At 39.5% G+C, this 18,329-nt stretch overlaps 2 protein-coding genes across 2 annotated transcripts in view; one reads left to right on the forward strand and one right to left on the reverse strand.

The window, feature by feature from the left end:
* LOC103772767 (cytochrome P450 2J6-like) overlaps positions 1 to 3,603 on the reverse strand; it is a 26,714-nt gene extending 23,111 nt beyond the window's left edge. Inside the window, exons 1-2 of the mRNA XM_008940111.1 lie at positions 3,439 to 3,603; positions 1,896 to 2,058 (exon numbers count right to left, since the gene is read on the reverse strand). Of these exons, the coding sequence (XP_008938359.1) occupies positions 1,896 to 2,058; positions 3,439 to 3,603 (328 nt within the window). The remainder of the gene's footprint in view (positions 1 to 1,895; positions 2,059 to 3,438) is intronic.
* Positions 3,604 to 12,194: 8,591 nt separating this feature from the next.
* Positions 12,195 to 17,972, forward strand: LOC103772768 (cytochrome P450 2J2-like). The gene is made up of 6 exons (XM_008940112.1): positions 12,195 to 12,391; positions 13,436 to 13,598; positions 14,132 to 14,281; positions 15,592 to 15,752; positions 17,404 to 17,577; positions 17,808 to 17,972. The coding sequence occupies exons 1-6, from the start codon at positions 12,221 to 12,223 to the stop codon at positions 17,970 to 17,972; spliced, it is 984 nt and encodes a 327-aa protein (XP_008938360.1). The 5' UTR covers positions 12,195 to 12,220.
* Positions 17,973 to 18,329: the final 357 nt, after the last annotated feature.

Here is an 18,329-nt window from a genome sequence, read left to right on the forward strand (position 1 = left end):
CGAAAGCACCCAAGATCAGTGGCCGCTACTCAAAACCACCCAGCAGCCTCCTACAAATTGCAAAGACAGCATGGGTTGGTGTTGTCTTCTGTTTGCCCATGCTTTGAACAGAAATGAATGCAAACCCCGATTCACATGGAAAGGCTTATAGCCCACCTCATTCAGTGTCTTCCAAGTTCTCACTTATCATCTTGTATCATCTTCTAATACAATTAATATTTACTTGTCGGCTACGTTTGCCAACACCTCCACATGGACATTATGTTCTTGCAGATGTTAGCACATGTTAACTCTGCAGTGAGTGGCAAAGTTTTCCTCAAAAAACAGTAAATTCAGTGTCCTACCACCTGGAAATACGATGGTGTCTCTCACCAAGCTACTCAGAGCCAACAGAGATTTCTGGGGAGCTCTGGGTGTTTCCTGTGCTTGTGCTTCTTAACCTTATGCAAACCTTCTGGAGATCATCACATCCCCCTGTTGGTACTGCTTCAAAAAGAAAAACTCTTCAATGGCTAGAGTTGACAACTGGTTCTGAGCACAAGCTGTCTGTGCTACATAGTCTCTGGCTTTTAGGAGATCCTGCTTCTACCAGGCTGTTTACACAAGATATTGAGATCTTGTCCTAGTCCAGGTCCCTCGTGGAAAGACACGGAAGCCAGGGCAAGGGCCACTTAGTGAGAACCAGAGTAGGAAGAGCAAGCGTCATCCAATCCATAAACAGCTTCCTAGGACCAGAGGTCTTGCTGTGGGACAGAAAGGAATCCCAAGCCCCTGTGCTGTGAGTCTGTGCTACAGCAGACAGCCCAGCCATTAAATAAGCCATTTAATCCATGTAAATTAAATGGTGGAGGGAGGTGGGGTACCACTTCCCTCCAACACCAGCCCGTGCCTCCCCTGGGAAAGCCAGCCTGATCCCCAAGACAGCTGCTTGACCACAGCATGGAATAACTCTCCCCTACTCCTTCTGTCATCCTGGGAGCCTGGGCTAACAGAAAAGGACCCAGTTCACCCGGCAGGTATTTGTGCTGCAGAGATATGTGAACATGAGGCTGTGATGCAGCCGTTTGTTAAAGCCAGCCCTGCTACAAACGGCCACTGCAAGAGCAGTATGTCACAGCATAGCTACTTTACTCCACATCACCCAAACAAAAGATGACAACAAAGGCCCTTCCAAATGGACTGAAATGGCCCTAGACTTAATCATTTCTATTCCTTAAAGACGTTTTTCTCTACTTACATTAGTTAGTATTATAAATTAAAGCTTTCCAGATTGTAGTCCACACGTAACAAAGCATGAGTGAAGATAAAGGCATCTGCTCTATAACGTCTGGACAAGAGGCTGGGGGACACAAGTTCAAGCATTTCTGTTTTAAACACAGCACCCTCTTTATTCGCCATCCACCATAACTCAGGAGTGTCTGATGTAAGTGATGGCACGATAAGAAGTTCTGAACAAGGATATGTTGCACCTACAGCCTTGGTAATGCATTTAAAGCTGCAGTGACCTTCGCAAAAGGTTAGACCTTTTTCAGCAGCTCTGTACATGCTTTCCTTACAGCAGCCTTTGCTGTGAACAAACAACCGGGAGCATAAAGAATTACCTTAGCCTCAGATTGCAGAGGATGCTGAAAGCTCCAGATTATTTCAAATCAGGACACAGGCTTAGACAACACTACAAATGGAAAAGCAAGACCTAGCTAGGTATAAATATTGCTGCTTTGTTGAGATTCTGAAATACATGCCTGACAGTGGGACTTTGGAGACAATTAAGTAATCCTGCAGAATTATATCATTTTCCCTGAAGAGACAGAATGAGTGAATTGGGAACTAAGTGCAGAAAACATGAGAAGAAACAAAGTCAGAGGTGAAATCTTCCAAAGATAGGAACACCTTACCCTTTCCATTTGCCATTTTGTTGAAGACATAGGTCTGTAGTCGCCCAGAAACATCCTCTGATTTGGTGGTGAGACCATTCTTCACGGCTTGGAATCCATACAGCACCACCACAGGTTTGTGACCCATCCACAGGGTACAGATGTTGCCATAGGTTTTTGCCAACTGTAAGTTAGATTAATGCCAAAAAAAATACCCATGGGAGAAACAAAATGCACACATGATGGGCTGCTTTCTTCCAGCATGACAATACTCAGGGGTTCAGGAAGTGGAAAGGGGTGATGGTTTCGTTTTGCAGTGAGAGTGCTTACCACAGCAAGGGCCTGGGCTCTCTCTGGGAACCCACTATTCACAGAAATGTGAATAATGAAAGAATAGATGCTTTTCCCCTTTTTAAAACTTGGCTTGGGTTGCCTTTGCAATATTAACTGTTAGGAAAATGCCTCTGACTGAGTGTTTACAGATCCCTGTTAGATTTCTTGTGAAGCTTCACCTGCCCATTCCCGACTACATTTTTCAATTTCCGCAGCCAATAACTAGAACTTCTTGGAATTCGATATTCCAGCTGTAACTCTCCTTCTAGTACTGCTGATTTCAAGTTTCAATGGCAGGACCTCTCCCCCTCTTATACAGAACTGCTGTCAACTGAAGCACCTGAGCACAGATCCCGTGTGTGCTTGGCTAGTGATGGGGACTGCTCTCAGGCAACCCTCTGGGTATTCAGCAACAACAAAGTCCCTGACTCTAGGAAAGAAACAGCACAGCTCTATCCTTCCACAGTGATGGACACGTACCCACCAGAAAAGTTTAACACCAAAGTATTTTAAGTTCCTTTTCCCTGAAGCCAACATTCTCCAGCTGCAGCCAAGTAACCCCTGACACGCAGGTCATACTTAGCACTTAAGGAAAGGTTGCAATTTGAAAAATATATCAACACATTGGATTCTTTTGTGAAGTTTTGGCTCAGTGAAAGATGTTGAGCACTGGAAGAATCTGTATTAACATGCTTAGCACAGACCTAATTCTTCCCATCTGTTCCTTCCTTTCACCACCATTTACATCCTCAGCTCATTGGCAAGGAGCAATTTCCAGATTTGACTTCAGAAAAACAAGGAGCTAAGGTTCTGGCTAGAGAGGGCATACAATCTTCTTTCCATCCCATGGTAGCAGCAGAGATACTAGTATGTTTTTCATAGCTCCTGAACTCAAAACATCCTAGTTTAGAAGATTTTCTGTATGCAGCTGTGCTGGAAAATCTGAGAAATACTCTTTTCTTTCAAGGTAAAAAGCTTTGCTTAAAAACAGAAGTCTCTTTTGAGGCAAAATTGCTGTCCTCAGTTCTGTTTAGCTAGTACACATTAGCTTTTGCATAACTTATACTCTCTGCAGATTTTACTTAAATTGTTCAGGCACTTACTTTAACTTCTATGATTCACCTTCCCTCAGGACTGAGTCCTCCTGCTACCACATTAACCTATCAACAGTCATGACTAATTTTTAGGTTTTGTCTCAACAGCTCTTGAGTTCACATCTGCAAATGCATACCTTTTTCAGACTCCCATGATCAGCTCTAAAATTTATCCACCACAGGCTTCCAACGATGGGAAATGGGGTTGGTCCAGGAGGAAACCCACGACTTTTCCATTGCAATTTCAGGAACTGCACACCCAAAAGAAACAAAATGAAGCAAATGAGAATTATGCTTACCATAATTTCACACCTCCAAAACTACTCTATCACTGAGAAAACTGCTGTGAATCTGTCTCTTCAAATGATTCTCTATTGCTCTTCTTAACTCTTCCCTGTCACATTTAAGCTTTCTGAATTTTTCTCCTCCTTTCCTACCACACTTCCTAATCCAACAAAATGAGAAGCTTTCCCATTCTTGAGTGTATTAAATACATTGCTATGCTGCAATATGCTAATAGCTACCATCACTTTAAGATGCAGTAGAGGCCAGAAGGGAGGCACCTCATTCAGAAACATCCCTTTGAGCAACCAGTTTGATGGAACATGTCACTCAAAGCACTGACTGCATGCCAGCCAAGAGCTCAGATACAAAGCTGCAGCTGTTATCCAGGTACTGTGTGCACAGCAAAGGAGAGGAGCGCTCACCAAGTAGGACAGGGACAAAAGGAAGCAGTCAGTAGCCTTGTACAAGAGTGGTTGAAAATGCAGGTTTGGGAAGCAGGAGCAAGGCAATGTGGTAAACTGAGTTTTCACCGTAAACAGCACTGTGAAAATGGCACAATGAAGACTCAAGCACAGCCAGTACTGCTGAGACAAAGTATAACAGATCTCATATGCAAAGAAACACAAGTTCATCACGTTGCAAGAAACACCACTGAACTTTTTCTGGAAAGATTCTAAAGGTTCTGGTAGAATCAAAACCTTCTTTCACCTACCAAATCCACCCCTGATCTGTGCTTTTCTGAGCTCCTCAGTTCTACACACCAAAGTTCACCCATGGCTGGCCTTGCAAGCACAGTGCATCTGGAAGAAGCCAGCCAAGCACCTCTCACTGCTCTCTACATTGCAAAGGATACTCAGGGAAGTGCATTGAGAAGGTCTACTTTAGATTCAGCATGGCTGGGCCATGGAGCAGTGTGTCCCAAGCACCTTTTTTCTCTTTTGTCCAGCCCCCTACCAGGACTGGCCTAAAACTAAACTCCAGTGCAATAAGGGAGCTAAGGAAATGACAGGATTTTACAGTCTTCTGTCTAGCTGTAATAATTCAGAGATCCCAAATAGCTCCTAGATTTTCTCCAGTTCCCTCTAACTAGAACAGACATTTCACAAGGCAAACCCTTTACCTGTCTATAATGGCAAACAAAGGTGGCACATGGCACATGAAGCTGGTTGACCCACAGCATCTTACTCCCACATCCTAGCAAATGCTAATCAGTCAAAGAATATCCTCCTGGCTTAACCCTGGAAGCCCTTGGGATTTCTTTGACTCCTCCAGCAGCCAAGGTTTTCAAACTCCTTCTTGGAATTGAGCTCTTGTCCACTATGTGGCTTTACTCATTAGTTTCTGCCTTTTCTCTGTGGCAGGACTCCTGCTCAGCCAGAATTAGTGCCAGATTTTGTAATTCTTTGCTTTATTTTTAATTCACAGCACCTGAAGGAGCACATAAAAGGTCTCCTCAACACAAGAAACTACAAACAGAAACAGTTTTTAGAAAATTTCTTCAGGGAAGCCAGTAGAATAGGCTGACCTTCCTCAAATGCTGAAAGATTCCATGTACAAACTGCACACCCAATACCGTGCTGCAACTTCTGCTTAGCTTACCACATCCAGTTGTTTCAATGTCATGTTTTCTTCCACTTCCAGCACTCTTTGCACTACATATTCTCTGCATTTTTTAAATTACCAGAATCTTTGTAGCAAAACCTAATTTTAACTGTGTCTGCAGAGTCCTATAGCCACAGGTGCCTGACCCATGGCAGAAGTCAGGAGATGCTCTTGTTATAATCACAGCGGGAATTGGTCACTCATACACAAAGCTGAGTGAGCCACCTCTCCCCACAAACACCAGACTTACAGGTGCAAAACAACAACTACCTCAACAGCCAAATACAGATTCTCAAAGTTTAACTATTTTGCAGATTTTCCCATGCTCTCAATCTCCCTGCTACTGAAGTCTGTAGGTAATAATCTCTTTCTCCCTTAAAAGAAAGGGGCTAAATCTGTCCTTAATATTAGAGGAAACAAAAGCATCTGCTTTGAAATGCATAGTTCAGCACATATTACAGATCCAAATAAATCACAAGGTACTTTTATCAGCACTCTGCTGTTCTGAGTCCCTTTAAGAGTGTTTTCTGCAAGTTGTTTTTATAACATATAAATTCCTTTATTTGCTATACATTCAGAAAAAACCAAAAAAAAACCAAAAAAAACCCCCAAAAAACCACAAAGCAAAAAGTAAAACTTTTCTAACAGGGAATGAACTAATCACTAAATTAAAACATTATTGATAGCAACCTGACTGGAGAATATAACAGCACTTAACCTACCTAGGTACAACCGCTGGCTGGCGATTTTTGATGACTCTGATATATTGACTCACTTTTAAGTTTGTGATCTGCTATAAAACCTAAATCCTTATCTGCCCAGCTTCTTCTCAGACTTTCTTTCTTCACCATATAATTAGAAATAAACCACAGTACACAATTACATTATCCTTAGCCTTATCGAACAGCAGATTAGTTTTTCAGGTTATTTTTCAGTTCATAGAGCTTGTTTTGATGTCAGCTGTAAATTTATCAGCACACTCTTCCATCTATCAAGCAAGTTATTGATGAAAGTACTCAATATTACAGGATCCTTGATTGCAAAATTTGTTTGATACATTCATCTTGCCAAGTGAGCTTCAAGCTTCAAATTTGCTGAGAAAATTAGGTGCAAGAAAGAACATAAACTAAATCCCTGTGAACATAAACTAAATCCCTGTAAAGTAGGTGAAAACACATATAAGTGTAACTGTTGAGACTCTAATAGCTAACAGCTCCAGGACTGATGAGAAAAAGAACCAAAAATAAGAGAGTAAAACCTAAAAAGCAGAGAACTGGAAGACAGCAACTCTGCAACACTGAGATTTAGCTAAGATCCAAGGCATGTCAGGGGCTGGCATTCCCCCATTTCATGGCTGTATGGTGTGCAGAGACCCACAGCATGTCTCAAGAGCAGTGGTAAGCATTAATGCTTGGCCCAATAGCACATTAATCACAGCCAGCTCCTAAACCGCATTAGCCAAGAGATAACTCCATTAGAGTTTGAAATTGTGTATGTTCTGCTGGCAGAGTCTCTCTGTGTATGGTAAGAGATATGTGCACAAAGGTGACCCAACAAGCACAGGTTGCAAAACAAGTGATCATAAAAAGAGGGGAGGAAGAAAACCTTATGATTTTGAATTTGTTGCATTTTTGCAAATCTTTAAATAGAATATATTTGCAAGACAGTTGTTTCAAATTATTTCAAATTTTCAATATTTAACTTTTTCATTTTCTTTTTACATCATAGGGAGGAACAGTATTCAAATATTTCACATTTTCCTCCAGGCTTTTCATTTACTAGGTTTCTACTCTGAACCATTTTCAGAATTTCTGCAGCTATTGCTTACCGTATGCTACAGCCAGTAACAGAACAAAGGAAAGGTTGGAGAAAAATAACATTAAGCACAAATCACATATATAAAAAGAGCCTGCACACCATACTGGGCTTTTCTTTTCAACTATGTCAGGATGACCTCCCTCTGTCAAAAGGGATACAAGCAATTACCAGCTTCTCTGAACATCTGACGACAAGGTAGTCCTGTACCAGCTGCTGCTCAGCTGCAGGGTGCTGCCACACTTTGAAAATGGATTGTATCTTTTCCAGTCCTGGGCAGTCAGAAGCTCTTCAATATTTCACCCTGGGTTGCTTCCTGAACAAGAAAGTGTCACCTTTTCCCAGTCTCACAAACAGCTGAACATTTCTCAGCTAGCTCTGTAGAACTCAGAGGTACTGCTTCCCTTTTAGGAAGAAACAGAACTCTACTATCCGTGTCAGCAAGTCTTAACTCAAATTATCTATTCTGTCCATGACTTCTGACATTCCAAGTGCAACATCTAGCCTACTAGATACTGCTCAAAAAAAAAAACAAAACAAAACAAAAAAAAAACTGTCAGAAAGAATGCTGAAGCTGCAAATACTTGAACATTAGGAAGTACCAGAAGTCAGATCGTCTGCACAACATTAATTACTTCTTCCCGAGACTTGATGTGCTATGGCTTAGCCTGTGAAATTCCTGTCTCCCTCCAGCTCCTCTGCAGCTGACTGCAGAGTGCTGCCGAGAGTGTATAGCACTTCCCAAAGCAGCCACACTGAAAGGGCACTGGGCTCCTGTGGCTCCTGCACCATTAGGGTACACAGTGCCACAGCTCCTGTGTAAGCTCTGCACTGCCTTCATCAAAGTAGCATGTCACCACACACACAGCTCATTAGTTTCAGATCCAAACAACAGATGACAGCAGGAGGCAAAAAAAATAAAATAAAATCTTGTTTCTTTATAATACATGTAAGCCAGGTTCTCTCTTCCTGAGCTGAACAGAAACACAAAATGGGAATTTCTTTTGTTCACATTTCCCCGTCTTGTGTCCACTCTAGTTCAGTGCTCTAAGCAACACTCTCCTTCTTTCAGTGCTTGTCTGAACAACTGTGTCTGTGTAATTCTTTTCCCACAAAGAAATTCTGACACCACCAACCATTTAACAGCTCCTTGTTATGAACCTCTTGAAAAACCAGGGGGTGCAGTGAAGGAAGGAAATACTAAGTTGAGAAATCCAAATTAATGTCTCCACTGGAAAAAAAAACAAAACAGCCAAACAAAAAACCCTACCTGCTTAGCAATTGTCTGCTCTGCTTAGCTTGACATCAGGCCAGGTAGCAGCTCACACCACCATGCTGAGCAATACACACACAGCATGGAACCACTTGGTGTTTTCTAATACACACTGAGTCTGTCTCTGCAGCAGAAAAGAAAACCCTGAACCTTGGTATTTATGGCATAGCAGATGGCACACATCCTGGGCAGAGGCTCACCAGGAACCCTTTCCACCCTCAGCACACCACTGATCATGTTTGCTTCACACCTTCCTGAAGATGATGCTCTTTCCCTCTTCTCTGCAGTTGTTGTCTTTGCTTCCCACTCCTATGGCCTAAAACCTCCCTTAGAGAAGCAGATTTCCTCATCTGTTCAAAACAACCAAACGTAACATCTTTCATCTTGGCTGGTGAGCTCCTGCAATAGAATTGGCATCAGAGGAGAGCAAGCAAGAGTTATATGAAGAGCTACTGCTCACATACACTAATTATTCTAAAACACCCTCCTTGCTTTTCCCCTCCTTGCTTTTCCCCTCCTAGTGGACTTCAGCCTAAGCTTTTGTGAAATAACTTTCCCCCACTGTACTTCAGCATGCCTGCGGCCTCACCAAGCACTAGGAAAACATACTGCCCACAGTGCCCAAAAGGCCAAGCTCAGACTAAGCCTCTTGTTGGGCCCAGCCCTACCCAGCAGGACCCACACTTTCCCTGCTGAAAGGTCTAAGGGAGCAGAGGGCAGGCAGAAGGGTAGGGTCACTGAGAAAGCAGCAAGACCACCCACATGGGGTGCTCTACAGTACTGCGATGGAAAGTATGCAGCAAAGAGAGGGGACCTTGCTAGTAATGGAGAAGCCTCATATGTTTAAGAGGTCATTATGTCAAATTAACTAATTATGGTAATAAGAACACAGATTTATGACCAAATAATTCAATCCAAATGGAGTACAGTACCAGACCTATACAGAAGCTCACCAGAATTTTAATATTACACAATAGGGTTTTTTTCTTTTTCTTTTAAGTTTCATCGTAATCACCATTATTAATAGGTAATTTCAAGGCTTAATTCACCTTAATTCTGGTAATTTTGAAGTAAGTCATACCTTCCTTGATGGCATACATTCATCAACACCTTTCACTGTTCCAAAACTTGAAAACTTGGCAAATGATTCTGTGCACAGCGAGAGATCAAACTACTCATTTCCTTTCAACCAACTTTCATGGGACTGGCTGAGACAAAACAGTGGAAAAAAAAAAAAAAAGCAGACGAAGAAATGAAGTTCTGACGCATGCAAGCGGCAAGTCAGGTTGGTTAGATATCTCATCAGGTAACTTTAAAGTCTCACATAGCACTGGAACTCAAAAAATTAAGTGGATAAATGACTGCTCAGTAGCACAACTCAGTAACACTGAAGTTTTTGGGAAACTTGTCCTGGAACTGTCAGAACTGACTGATAAAACCATAAAAGGTATTTAATTTCAAATTGCTTCTCTCAGTTTGTCTATTTAACTCTTCAAGCATAAAATTCATAGAACCATACTGCTGAAAATGATGCTCCTTAACCTTTTCTACTTCCATTTCTCTGCCCCAAAACCTAAACGAACAGACAGAGGCAGCACACAGGCACGCTCCTTGCCCTCTGGTGGCTTCTTCATTTCCACACTTTTTGGAAAGCATCTCCATGTGCAGCTCACTAAAGCAAAAGAGCTGCACAATGCTGCAGAGGAGGCAAATGGTGGCTGCTCAGAAAAGTAAAGCTAGCTAGTGCTGCCGTGCCACCATTTCTTTGAAACTGCTCTACATTTCCTGTATGAACCTGGAATTTTTAAAATTCACTAAAATAAAAAACAAAATACAAATGCTCATCTACATCTTATTTAAGAATGAATGATGCAAGATTGTATTTACCACATTTTCTTTTATTAACCCACTCCAAAAAAATAAAAACCAAACTCATTAGAAACCTGAAAGGAGTGCCCACACCTGTAACTGTCGGATAGTTGCTTGAAGTTTACAGAAATTCACAGAATTTCTTAAGAAACCCCTGGATAGCATGAAACCTTTATATTTCAGGACAATAACATCAACAACCTTGATTTTGCTGAAAAGTTTTGAGCTGGAAACTGCAGACTCAGCAAGACTGCTCAGAGAAATTAAGATCAAATTTTAAAACAAGGAACTCACACAACTGGATGGACTTTCTTAATCTCCAATACATACTTGAAGATATAACATTATCTGAGTTCTTGACTGAAGTGTTGAAAAATCCAATATAATATATCAGCTAATTAAAAAAAAAAAAAACTATCAATAGTATGACTTCATATAGAGTTCCACAGGACACTAAATAATCAAGAGATAGAGAAACCTGGTTTACGGTCATAGTATAAGCAATGTAATCTATTGTAGCTAAGGCTTATGCTCACCTAAAAGATGGTATTTAGACCAAAGTCTGAAGCACAATGCTAATACATGCTAATATTACTCAACCTGGGAAGTTCCACATGTTTGAGAGTCGTACATCATCTTTCCTTTTCCTCCTAAATTCCAAAGGAGAATTCCTGAGAATTCACTTTGAAGACACAAGCACCCTAAGTCATCTCCATCCATTTCACTACTGCAGATTGCTTTGCACTTCTAAATCAGCAAGATCTCCAACATTCCAAGAGTATGTTTCCAACATACTTTTACATCCCAACAATCAAGATCCAACAAATGAACAAGATTCCAACAATCTTCTACATTGTCTAGGGGCTGAAAAAAGCAACTAGTACAAGCAGCTTCAAGAGAAAACAGTTTTGCCATCCCAATAGGAGTAGATAAAATGGGAGATGATATCTGAAATCCTGTCCCAAATTAATAATTAAAAAGTTATCTGAAAAGAGACTGTATACATTATGTAAACCCATCATCTTGCCCCACAACACCAGAATTATGCTATTTCTGTTTGCTTTCCAGTGGTGGAGAGTCACATAACTTCCAAAGCAACCTACTATAGTCCATAAATTACATCAAAGTCAGTGAATAACATATTTAAAAAGTAAGCCTCTTAAGTTAAAGTTTGCTACATATTGGTACAAACCTCTCCTGGAAATCTTAGGGGGTCCACAAATCAATACAGATTAAAAATTTTGCCTTTTCTTCAGATTATTTGTTCTTCTTCAGAGGTAAAATGGAACACGTGCATTATTTCACCTTCAAAACTTGCACCAAGAAATTTTAATCTTTATTATAAAAAAGTAAAATGTTGAAATCATCATACAAACCACTGGACAGAACAATAATCTCCCGCTTGTGTTCTGCATAATGTCATAACTTAACCTAGAATATGGTCAAAGGGGAAAGAGGATATTTTCCTAATACTTTAAAAAAAAAAGGTGCAATTTTTAGCTTTGTGTATGAATTCAATTTCATCTCAGAGATTATATCCTAACAGACAGGTGTTGTGTAGATGTTTCTTCTTCTATAAAAGAAACCACATAATATTTGCAGTGTTTCAGAAAGGAAATAAATAATCCATCCTTGGTATTTTCATGTTTAACATGAAAATACAGGGAACTGCAGGAGGTGTTACCATTATGCAAGACATTTGATATCCTTGGATAGCTGTTCAATAATCAGCATTTAGACCCAGTATCAGTACTAAGAAAGAAGCAAAATTCTAAGTGAAAAAAAGAGACAGATCACAACTACAGATCATAAGAGGGTAGGTGTGGCTTGGCCAACTACAAGGGATCACATATTTCAGTTTTCTAAGGACTTCAGCTTGGGAAAACTGTAGATTGTCCGAGAGAGAGAGATGGTTAAAGCAGACATACAATTTTTAGAAAGAGTTTGACTTCAATAGAAGCAAACTCATCTCCACAACTTCAAGTCTTCAGAGGAAGTCTTATGAACAAAGGAAAAAAAAACAAACAAACCAACCAAAAACTAGTGAAACACTGAGAAGCTAAAATTTTTATAAGATGTTGGGGCTTGCTGAATTTTTTATAGCTCTAGCAGTATGTCTCCTGATTTTGCAGTTCCTAAAGCTGCAATGGATGCGTACCCAGCTCCCTCCAGGACCCGTTCCCCTCCCCATCATTGGAAATTTGTGGCTGCTGGACTTCCAACTCCGTCGAGAAGCTCTCACTGAGGTATTTATTTATTTTCACTGTGGTTGCAAATTAAATCTATTTTAACTTAGATTGTACATTGCGCAGGAACGGGCTAAACTTGGAATATTTTTTTAAACCTCAGGCTAGAATATCAGCCAATTTCAAAGAATGCAAGGACCCTGCATTAATAAACACCATAATTGCTTTGCTCCTTGCTATTTTCTTTCTCTCTTGGATACAATAACATCCATTATTGACTCACACTGTCAATATCATGATTCTCGATCGGCAGTTTCATTCTCTGTTTCTGTGCTGGTATCTAGCCCTGTACACCACTGCTAGCAGAACGTCCTTTGCCTGACACCAGTGTCACTGGAACATCTCCAGGCCATGAGTTGTCCAATCTCCACTAGAAGACCAAACATATACTCTAAACTGATGCTTCTCTTATTTGAACAGAAAAAAAAAAAGATTTATTGTCTGCAGTAAACAGATTAGTACCAAAACAAACCAGAAAAAAAATTATTGCTGTTACAGTCACAGCATGATCGATTTATAAACCAATTGAAACTATTTTTAAAAATAAAGAACTTGCTTCAAACTTTTAAGGAAAAATACAAGTATGATCTGAGGAAAGACAACAGAAAAACTGGAAAAAAATCACATGGAAGCTATAGAAAAGTATGCCAAAACATTTCTTTGCTTTCTTCTGTAGTTAGAGGCAAGAAAATGTTATAATTTTGGTTCATTAATAAAATAAGCAGAAGCTCTAGAAGGAAAAGCTCTTTTCTGTATTCATTTGTTCTTTGGTTCTGAGCTGACAGGGAACACCCGATTCTCTTTCTGTGAAATTTTCAGAGGTGGTCTTCTGAAAAATGGCCTTAGTATCTATTCCATAAAGTAAGATTATCTTCTCTTCCCAAAGCCAATTAGAACAGAGGGCTAAATTTTTCTGAAATCTGTAATTCAATTAGATATTGGCAAATGGGTTTAGTTACAACTACAGGAAACTCTTAAAATTAGTATTTAAGGTTATGCCTTCCCTGGTTTACATTTATTAATTTATTGTCATTGACTCTTCAGTTAACTAAGACCTATGGAAATATCTACACATTGTGGATGGGACAGACCCCTGTGGTTGTATTAAATGGATACAAAGCAGTGAAAGATGGCATCATCACCCATTCAGAGGAAATTTCTGGAAGACCTCTGACCCCGTTCTACAGGGATATGATGGGTGAGAAAGGTACAAGATGTTCCATTATTGAAATATGAACAACACATAAAGAAGACAGATGTTTTCCTGTATGTGCTCACACACAGGAGTTACTGCTATGAAACACATAACTGGGCTTACCTAGCAAAAAGGTTCCATGTAGAGCCAACATAATAAGGAAAGAACAAAAGTTTCTCCTCTTACAAAGCATACTACTGACTTTTTTCCTTTCCAATAGATTCAAAGGAATATTTTTCTAGAGGAGTTGCCCTCCAGTTTTATCCTTTCTAATACAGAAGACTGTTCACATAGAAGACATCTACAGAAAAAAAGCTGTTCTGTCCTTATCCAAACCCACTACCACTCAGTGTCCAGGGTCACGTTTATAACCAGCTATATAGCTGGAAGTCATAAAATCCTAGAGTGAGAGACCAAAAGTCAATATCTGAAACCATGGTATCTAATGTGTTATTGAAATATAACTTATATAAATCCAACTCTGTCTCCTGCAGTGAAAAGAATTCCCTTCCCAGCAATGAAATAAACATTTCCACGTTCTTCAGGTATTTTTCTGACAAGCGGGCACACCTGGAAGCAACAGAGACGCTTTGTCATGACAATTATAAGAACCTTGTCACTGGGTAAGAACAATTTAGAGCATCAAATTCAAACAGAGGCCTGTCACCTTGTGGACATCTTTGCAAACACAAAAGGTAAATTCACTAGAGGAGTAACATTTAGAGCGTTCCCTGAAATACAGTAGATCTGGGAAGCAAAAGTTTCACAATACATTTTTACAAATAATACAGATATTTTTCATATTAGTGGACATTTTACTGGCTTCTTAATCACATTCTTCAGAAAAAATGTTTTGTCTGCACAGTGGGCAATATAAAATTGTTTTCTGAAATAAGAATAGCAAAAAAATGTTTATTATCAACAGTCTTGGGGACAGCTGGTAACAATTCTTGCATTCTGGGAGTATAGAAAAACATTATGTTCTTCTCCATAAAACACACAATTTGTGACCTGAAGCGAGTCATTCTAGGACAGCAGGCCTTTAGGATTTGGCAGAGAGAGGACCCTGACACAAGGAATGTATCGTTCAGTTGTCCAACAAAACTTCTTTTTAAGGTCTGGATGAAATAGAAACCAATAGAATTTTAGCAAGATACCAAAATAAAGCAATTAAATATAAATATTCTGGCCAGCCAAATCCCACACCCACATCATGTTCCATACTGATGTGAAAACAGAGAGAAGTTGCCTAAGGCCATTCTCCAGCTCGCCTAAGGCCATTCTCCAGCTCTCCTTGCACTAGACAGAGCAGAATGGCCCATCTCAATTACTAAACACAATTGTCTTAAATACAATTATTTATATTCAATAACTGTATTTGCTCAGATGTGTAAGTCATCATTGTCCATAGCAGTGTATTTCAGTGGTTGTCCTTGCCACTGAAACATGTACTTTATTTTTTTCTGGAGCTGAATTCTGTTTGCTTTAACCCTTTTTAACAGGAGCTGTTCTCCATCCTGTAAAACACACATTATGAGAGTTTTGACAAACCGAAAGGAGAAAAGTCATTTCAGCATGACTAAGAAATTAAAACTGAATTTTTTTTTTTCTAGTTTTGGGAAGGGGGAAGTTAATTTTGGTTTTTAATTGCCAAGCTTCAAATAACTGCTTCGAGATTTGAAGGCATATGTTCTAATTAACCCCTTATGGTTTCACACAACTCAAACCACAAATCAGGGAGGGTAAAAGAGACCTAATGTTTGCCTTCTCAAAAACTGATAGCCATTGCAGTTTACAGGAGCAAATAGCAGACTGAAAATAAAGATTCCTTGCACTTACAATCCATCTAATTAATTTGTATTAAACTAGAGTTTACTTTTTTTTAATTTATCTAGAAGTAGTCTGGTCTTCCACATGCTGGAATACTATTACTTTTACTGTTAAAAACTATTTTTCTCACTGTAGTCTATTCAGAAATATTCACTGGTACCTCCTATACTCACAGGCAAACCTTTCGACCCCCACACTTCCATTGTCCAAGCTATTGCAAATATAATCTGTGCTGCTGTTTTCGGTCACCGCTTCTCCAGCGACGATGAATCTTTCAACAAGCTGATCAAAGCTGTTTATTTTGTGATCTACTTTCAAGCTACTATCTGGGGCAGGGTAAGAATCTAGTTTTCTGGTTCTTATTCCCTGAAGTGCATTTGGGCTTCACAACTGAAAACAATAAATTAAAAGCCAGTAACAATTATTCCCAAACACTTCCATACCATTACTCTGTGAGCCACTGGGTAGTAAGAAATACATACATTATTTATCACATATATACCTCATATATGTGTATTTGTACACCTCATATTTTTTGTGTCAGAAAATGGTGTGTCCTAAAATTTAAATTCTAAGTGATTACTGTTTTACATCCATTTCCAAACTATATATTTCAAATGATCAGTCATTTGCAGAGTACTGTGTATATAAGATTATTAAATCTTAAAATCAAAGAACTATTAAAACTTAATTTTCTTTTAGTCTTCAGAATACAGGAGTGCAGTTAATACAGAATACTTAATACAGAAGAGCTAAGCCTTCAAAGTCCTAAGATATCCCCCTTCTCAAGTTACTTGATGTGACCACCAAGATCTGAGTTTTTTCTTAGCTTCTTATAAGATACAGGTGACCATTTCAGCACATCAGGAAGAACGATTTTAAGTTCTTGAAAGCCTAACTTTTGCTTACTTTGTGAAGGTTTCGGTGCACTGGTATTCCACAACACTATCAGGTTCTCCAACACTTTCACACAGAGATGCTTTAGAGTCAGAGTAAGAATCAAGGCTGAGAAAATCTGCTTGTGAGCCAGCTTCAGCCCTCAATCACTCTGATTCATCTACTTTCAGAAGACTGTTGCATTACTAGTCTTGCATCAGAAAAGTAAAATATAATCATTCCCCTGCTCTCCTGTGACCCAATATCACTCATCATGTGATGCTGACATTTTGGTCACCTGATGAGGAAGAAGTCTGCACTGGCCCATAGATTCCTCATCACAGGAGGAATAAAACAAAGGCTCTGTCAGTAGTCCTGGAGATTGAAGTCCATACGCACAATACAAAGAAATAGGAAAAAAACATACTTTTCAAATACTCTTGCCAGTTTCTCCTGGAGGAAAGCTTTCCAAGACAGCGGTCAAGTCAGCTTCCACACCTTTTCAGTCTTCAGCTTCTCTATTAGGGATAGAAAGCATGACTATTGAATATTGACCTTCAACATGATCATAATAATTCATACTGCTCCGTATTACTAATAGCTCATTAACAAATATCAGACAAGTTATCCTCCATGCCAGTTCACTTAAAGGGCAATGTAAAGTGTTTATAATCCCTCTTTGAAATGTAGAGTAATTAATATTGGAAGGGACCTTTGCACGTCAACTCCGTGCTCAAAGCAGGCCTGGTTAGATCAGATCAAGTCGTTTAAGGACTTGTCTGGTCAAATGTCCAAGGACGGAGATTTCACACAGACTCTCTGGGAAACCTGCTCCCAGTATTTGTTTTATTTTACCAGGAGAAAGATTAACAAACGAACACCCCAGAACTAGAAAAAAACCCAACACCACAAACAAAAGAACCACCACCACCAAATAAATAAATAAATAACATGTTCTTACGTCCACCCAGAATTTCCCCTATTCCAGCTTGTGTCTATTGTGTCTCATCCTAATAGCAGCCCACGTGTTGCAGTGACTTCACAGAGTTATCAGGACAGGGTTCTCTATTTACAAGAGCTTGTGTTTCTTCCTTTTTGTTGAAAATCACAGATGTATGATGCTTTCCCATGGCTTATGAACCATATCCCAGGACCTCATCAGAAAGTGTTTGCATACAACAACTTCATGCACAGTTTAGTAATGGAGGAGGTCCAGATTCACGAGAGAGAGAAAGCAAGTGACCCACAGGATCTCATTAACTTCTACCTGGCTCAAATAACAAAAGTAAGTACCTGTTTGTCACACTATCCTCTCCTTGGTCTCAATGCCTACTATAAACACTTGCTTTTCAAGTAACTGCCACAGATTTTTTTTATATGCACGCTTTGTTTATTTAGCACTGAAGATTTTTGTTTTAGTGGGCTGCTCACTGTTTTCATCAAACAATTTCTACATGACTGAAGAAACATCTGAAATTATCCACTTCATAGTTTTCTTGTGAATATACCCCACAGACCAAAGATGACCCTACTTCTACGTTTAATAAAGACAATATGGTTCAGACTGTGGTCGATCTTCTGCTGGGAGGGACAGAAACTACAAGTACAACCCTTCTCTGGGCACTGCTTTATATGGTACAATACCCAGAAATACAAGGTAAGCAAAAGTTTAATAAATGAAGCAAACATGCTTTCCCCACTAATTCACTAAGAAGCAACACTAACAGAAATCAATAGTAGCCATGGTTTTATCTCACTGGAAGGGGATAGCAAAGACAGAACAACAAGCTAAAGATATTCCTATGCAGCCTAGTATCTTCCTAACCTTCAAAGTGGAAACACTTTTTAAAAAGATACCTGGTCTTATGTACATTTATAAATATAACAGAAATTATACCTGTCATTTCAAATTTTAATCATTTCTTTGAAACATAGAACCTAATCAACTGAAACCAGCACAGGAGTCAAACCACATGCCAACACATTTCATAACAACAGAATTTCTTTTTTTCCCCCTGTTACGTGAAAGGGAAGGGG

This window comes from Merops nubicus, unplaced genomic scaffold, assembly GCF_000691845.1.
Source record: "Merops nubicus isolate BGI_N331 unplaced genomic scaffold, ASM69184v1 scaffold20365, whole genome shotgun sequence".
In the NCBI taxonomy this organism is placed as follows: Eukaryota; Metazoa; Chordata; class Aves; order Coraciiformes; family Meropidae; genus Merops; species Merops nubicus.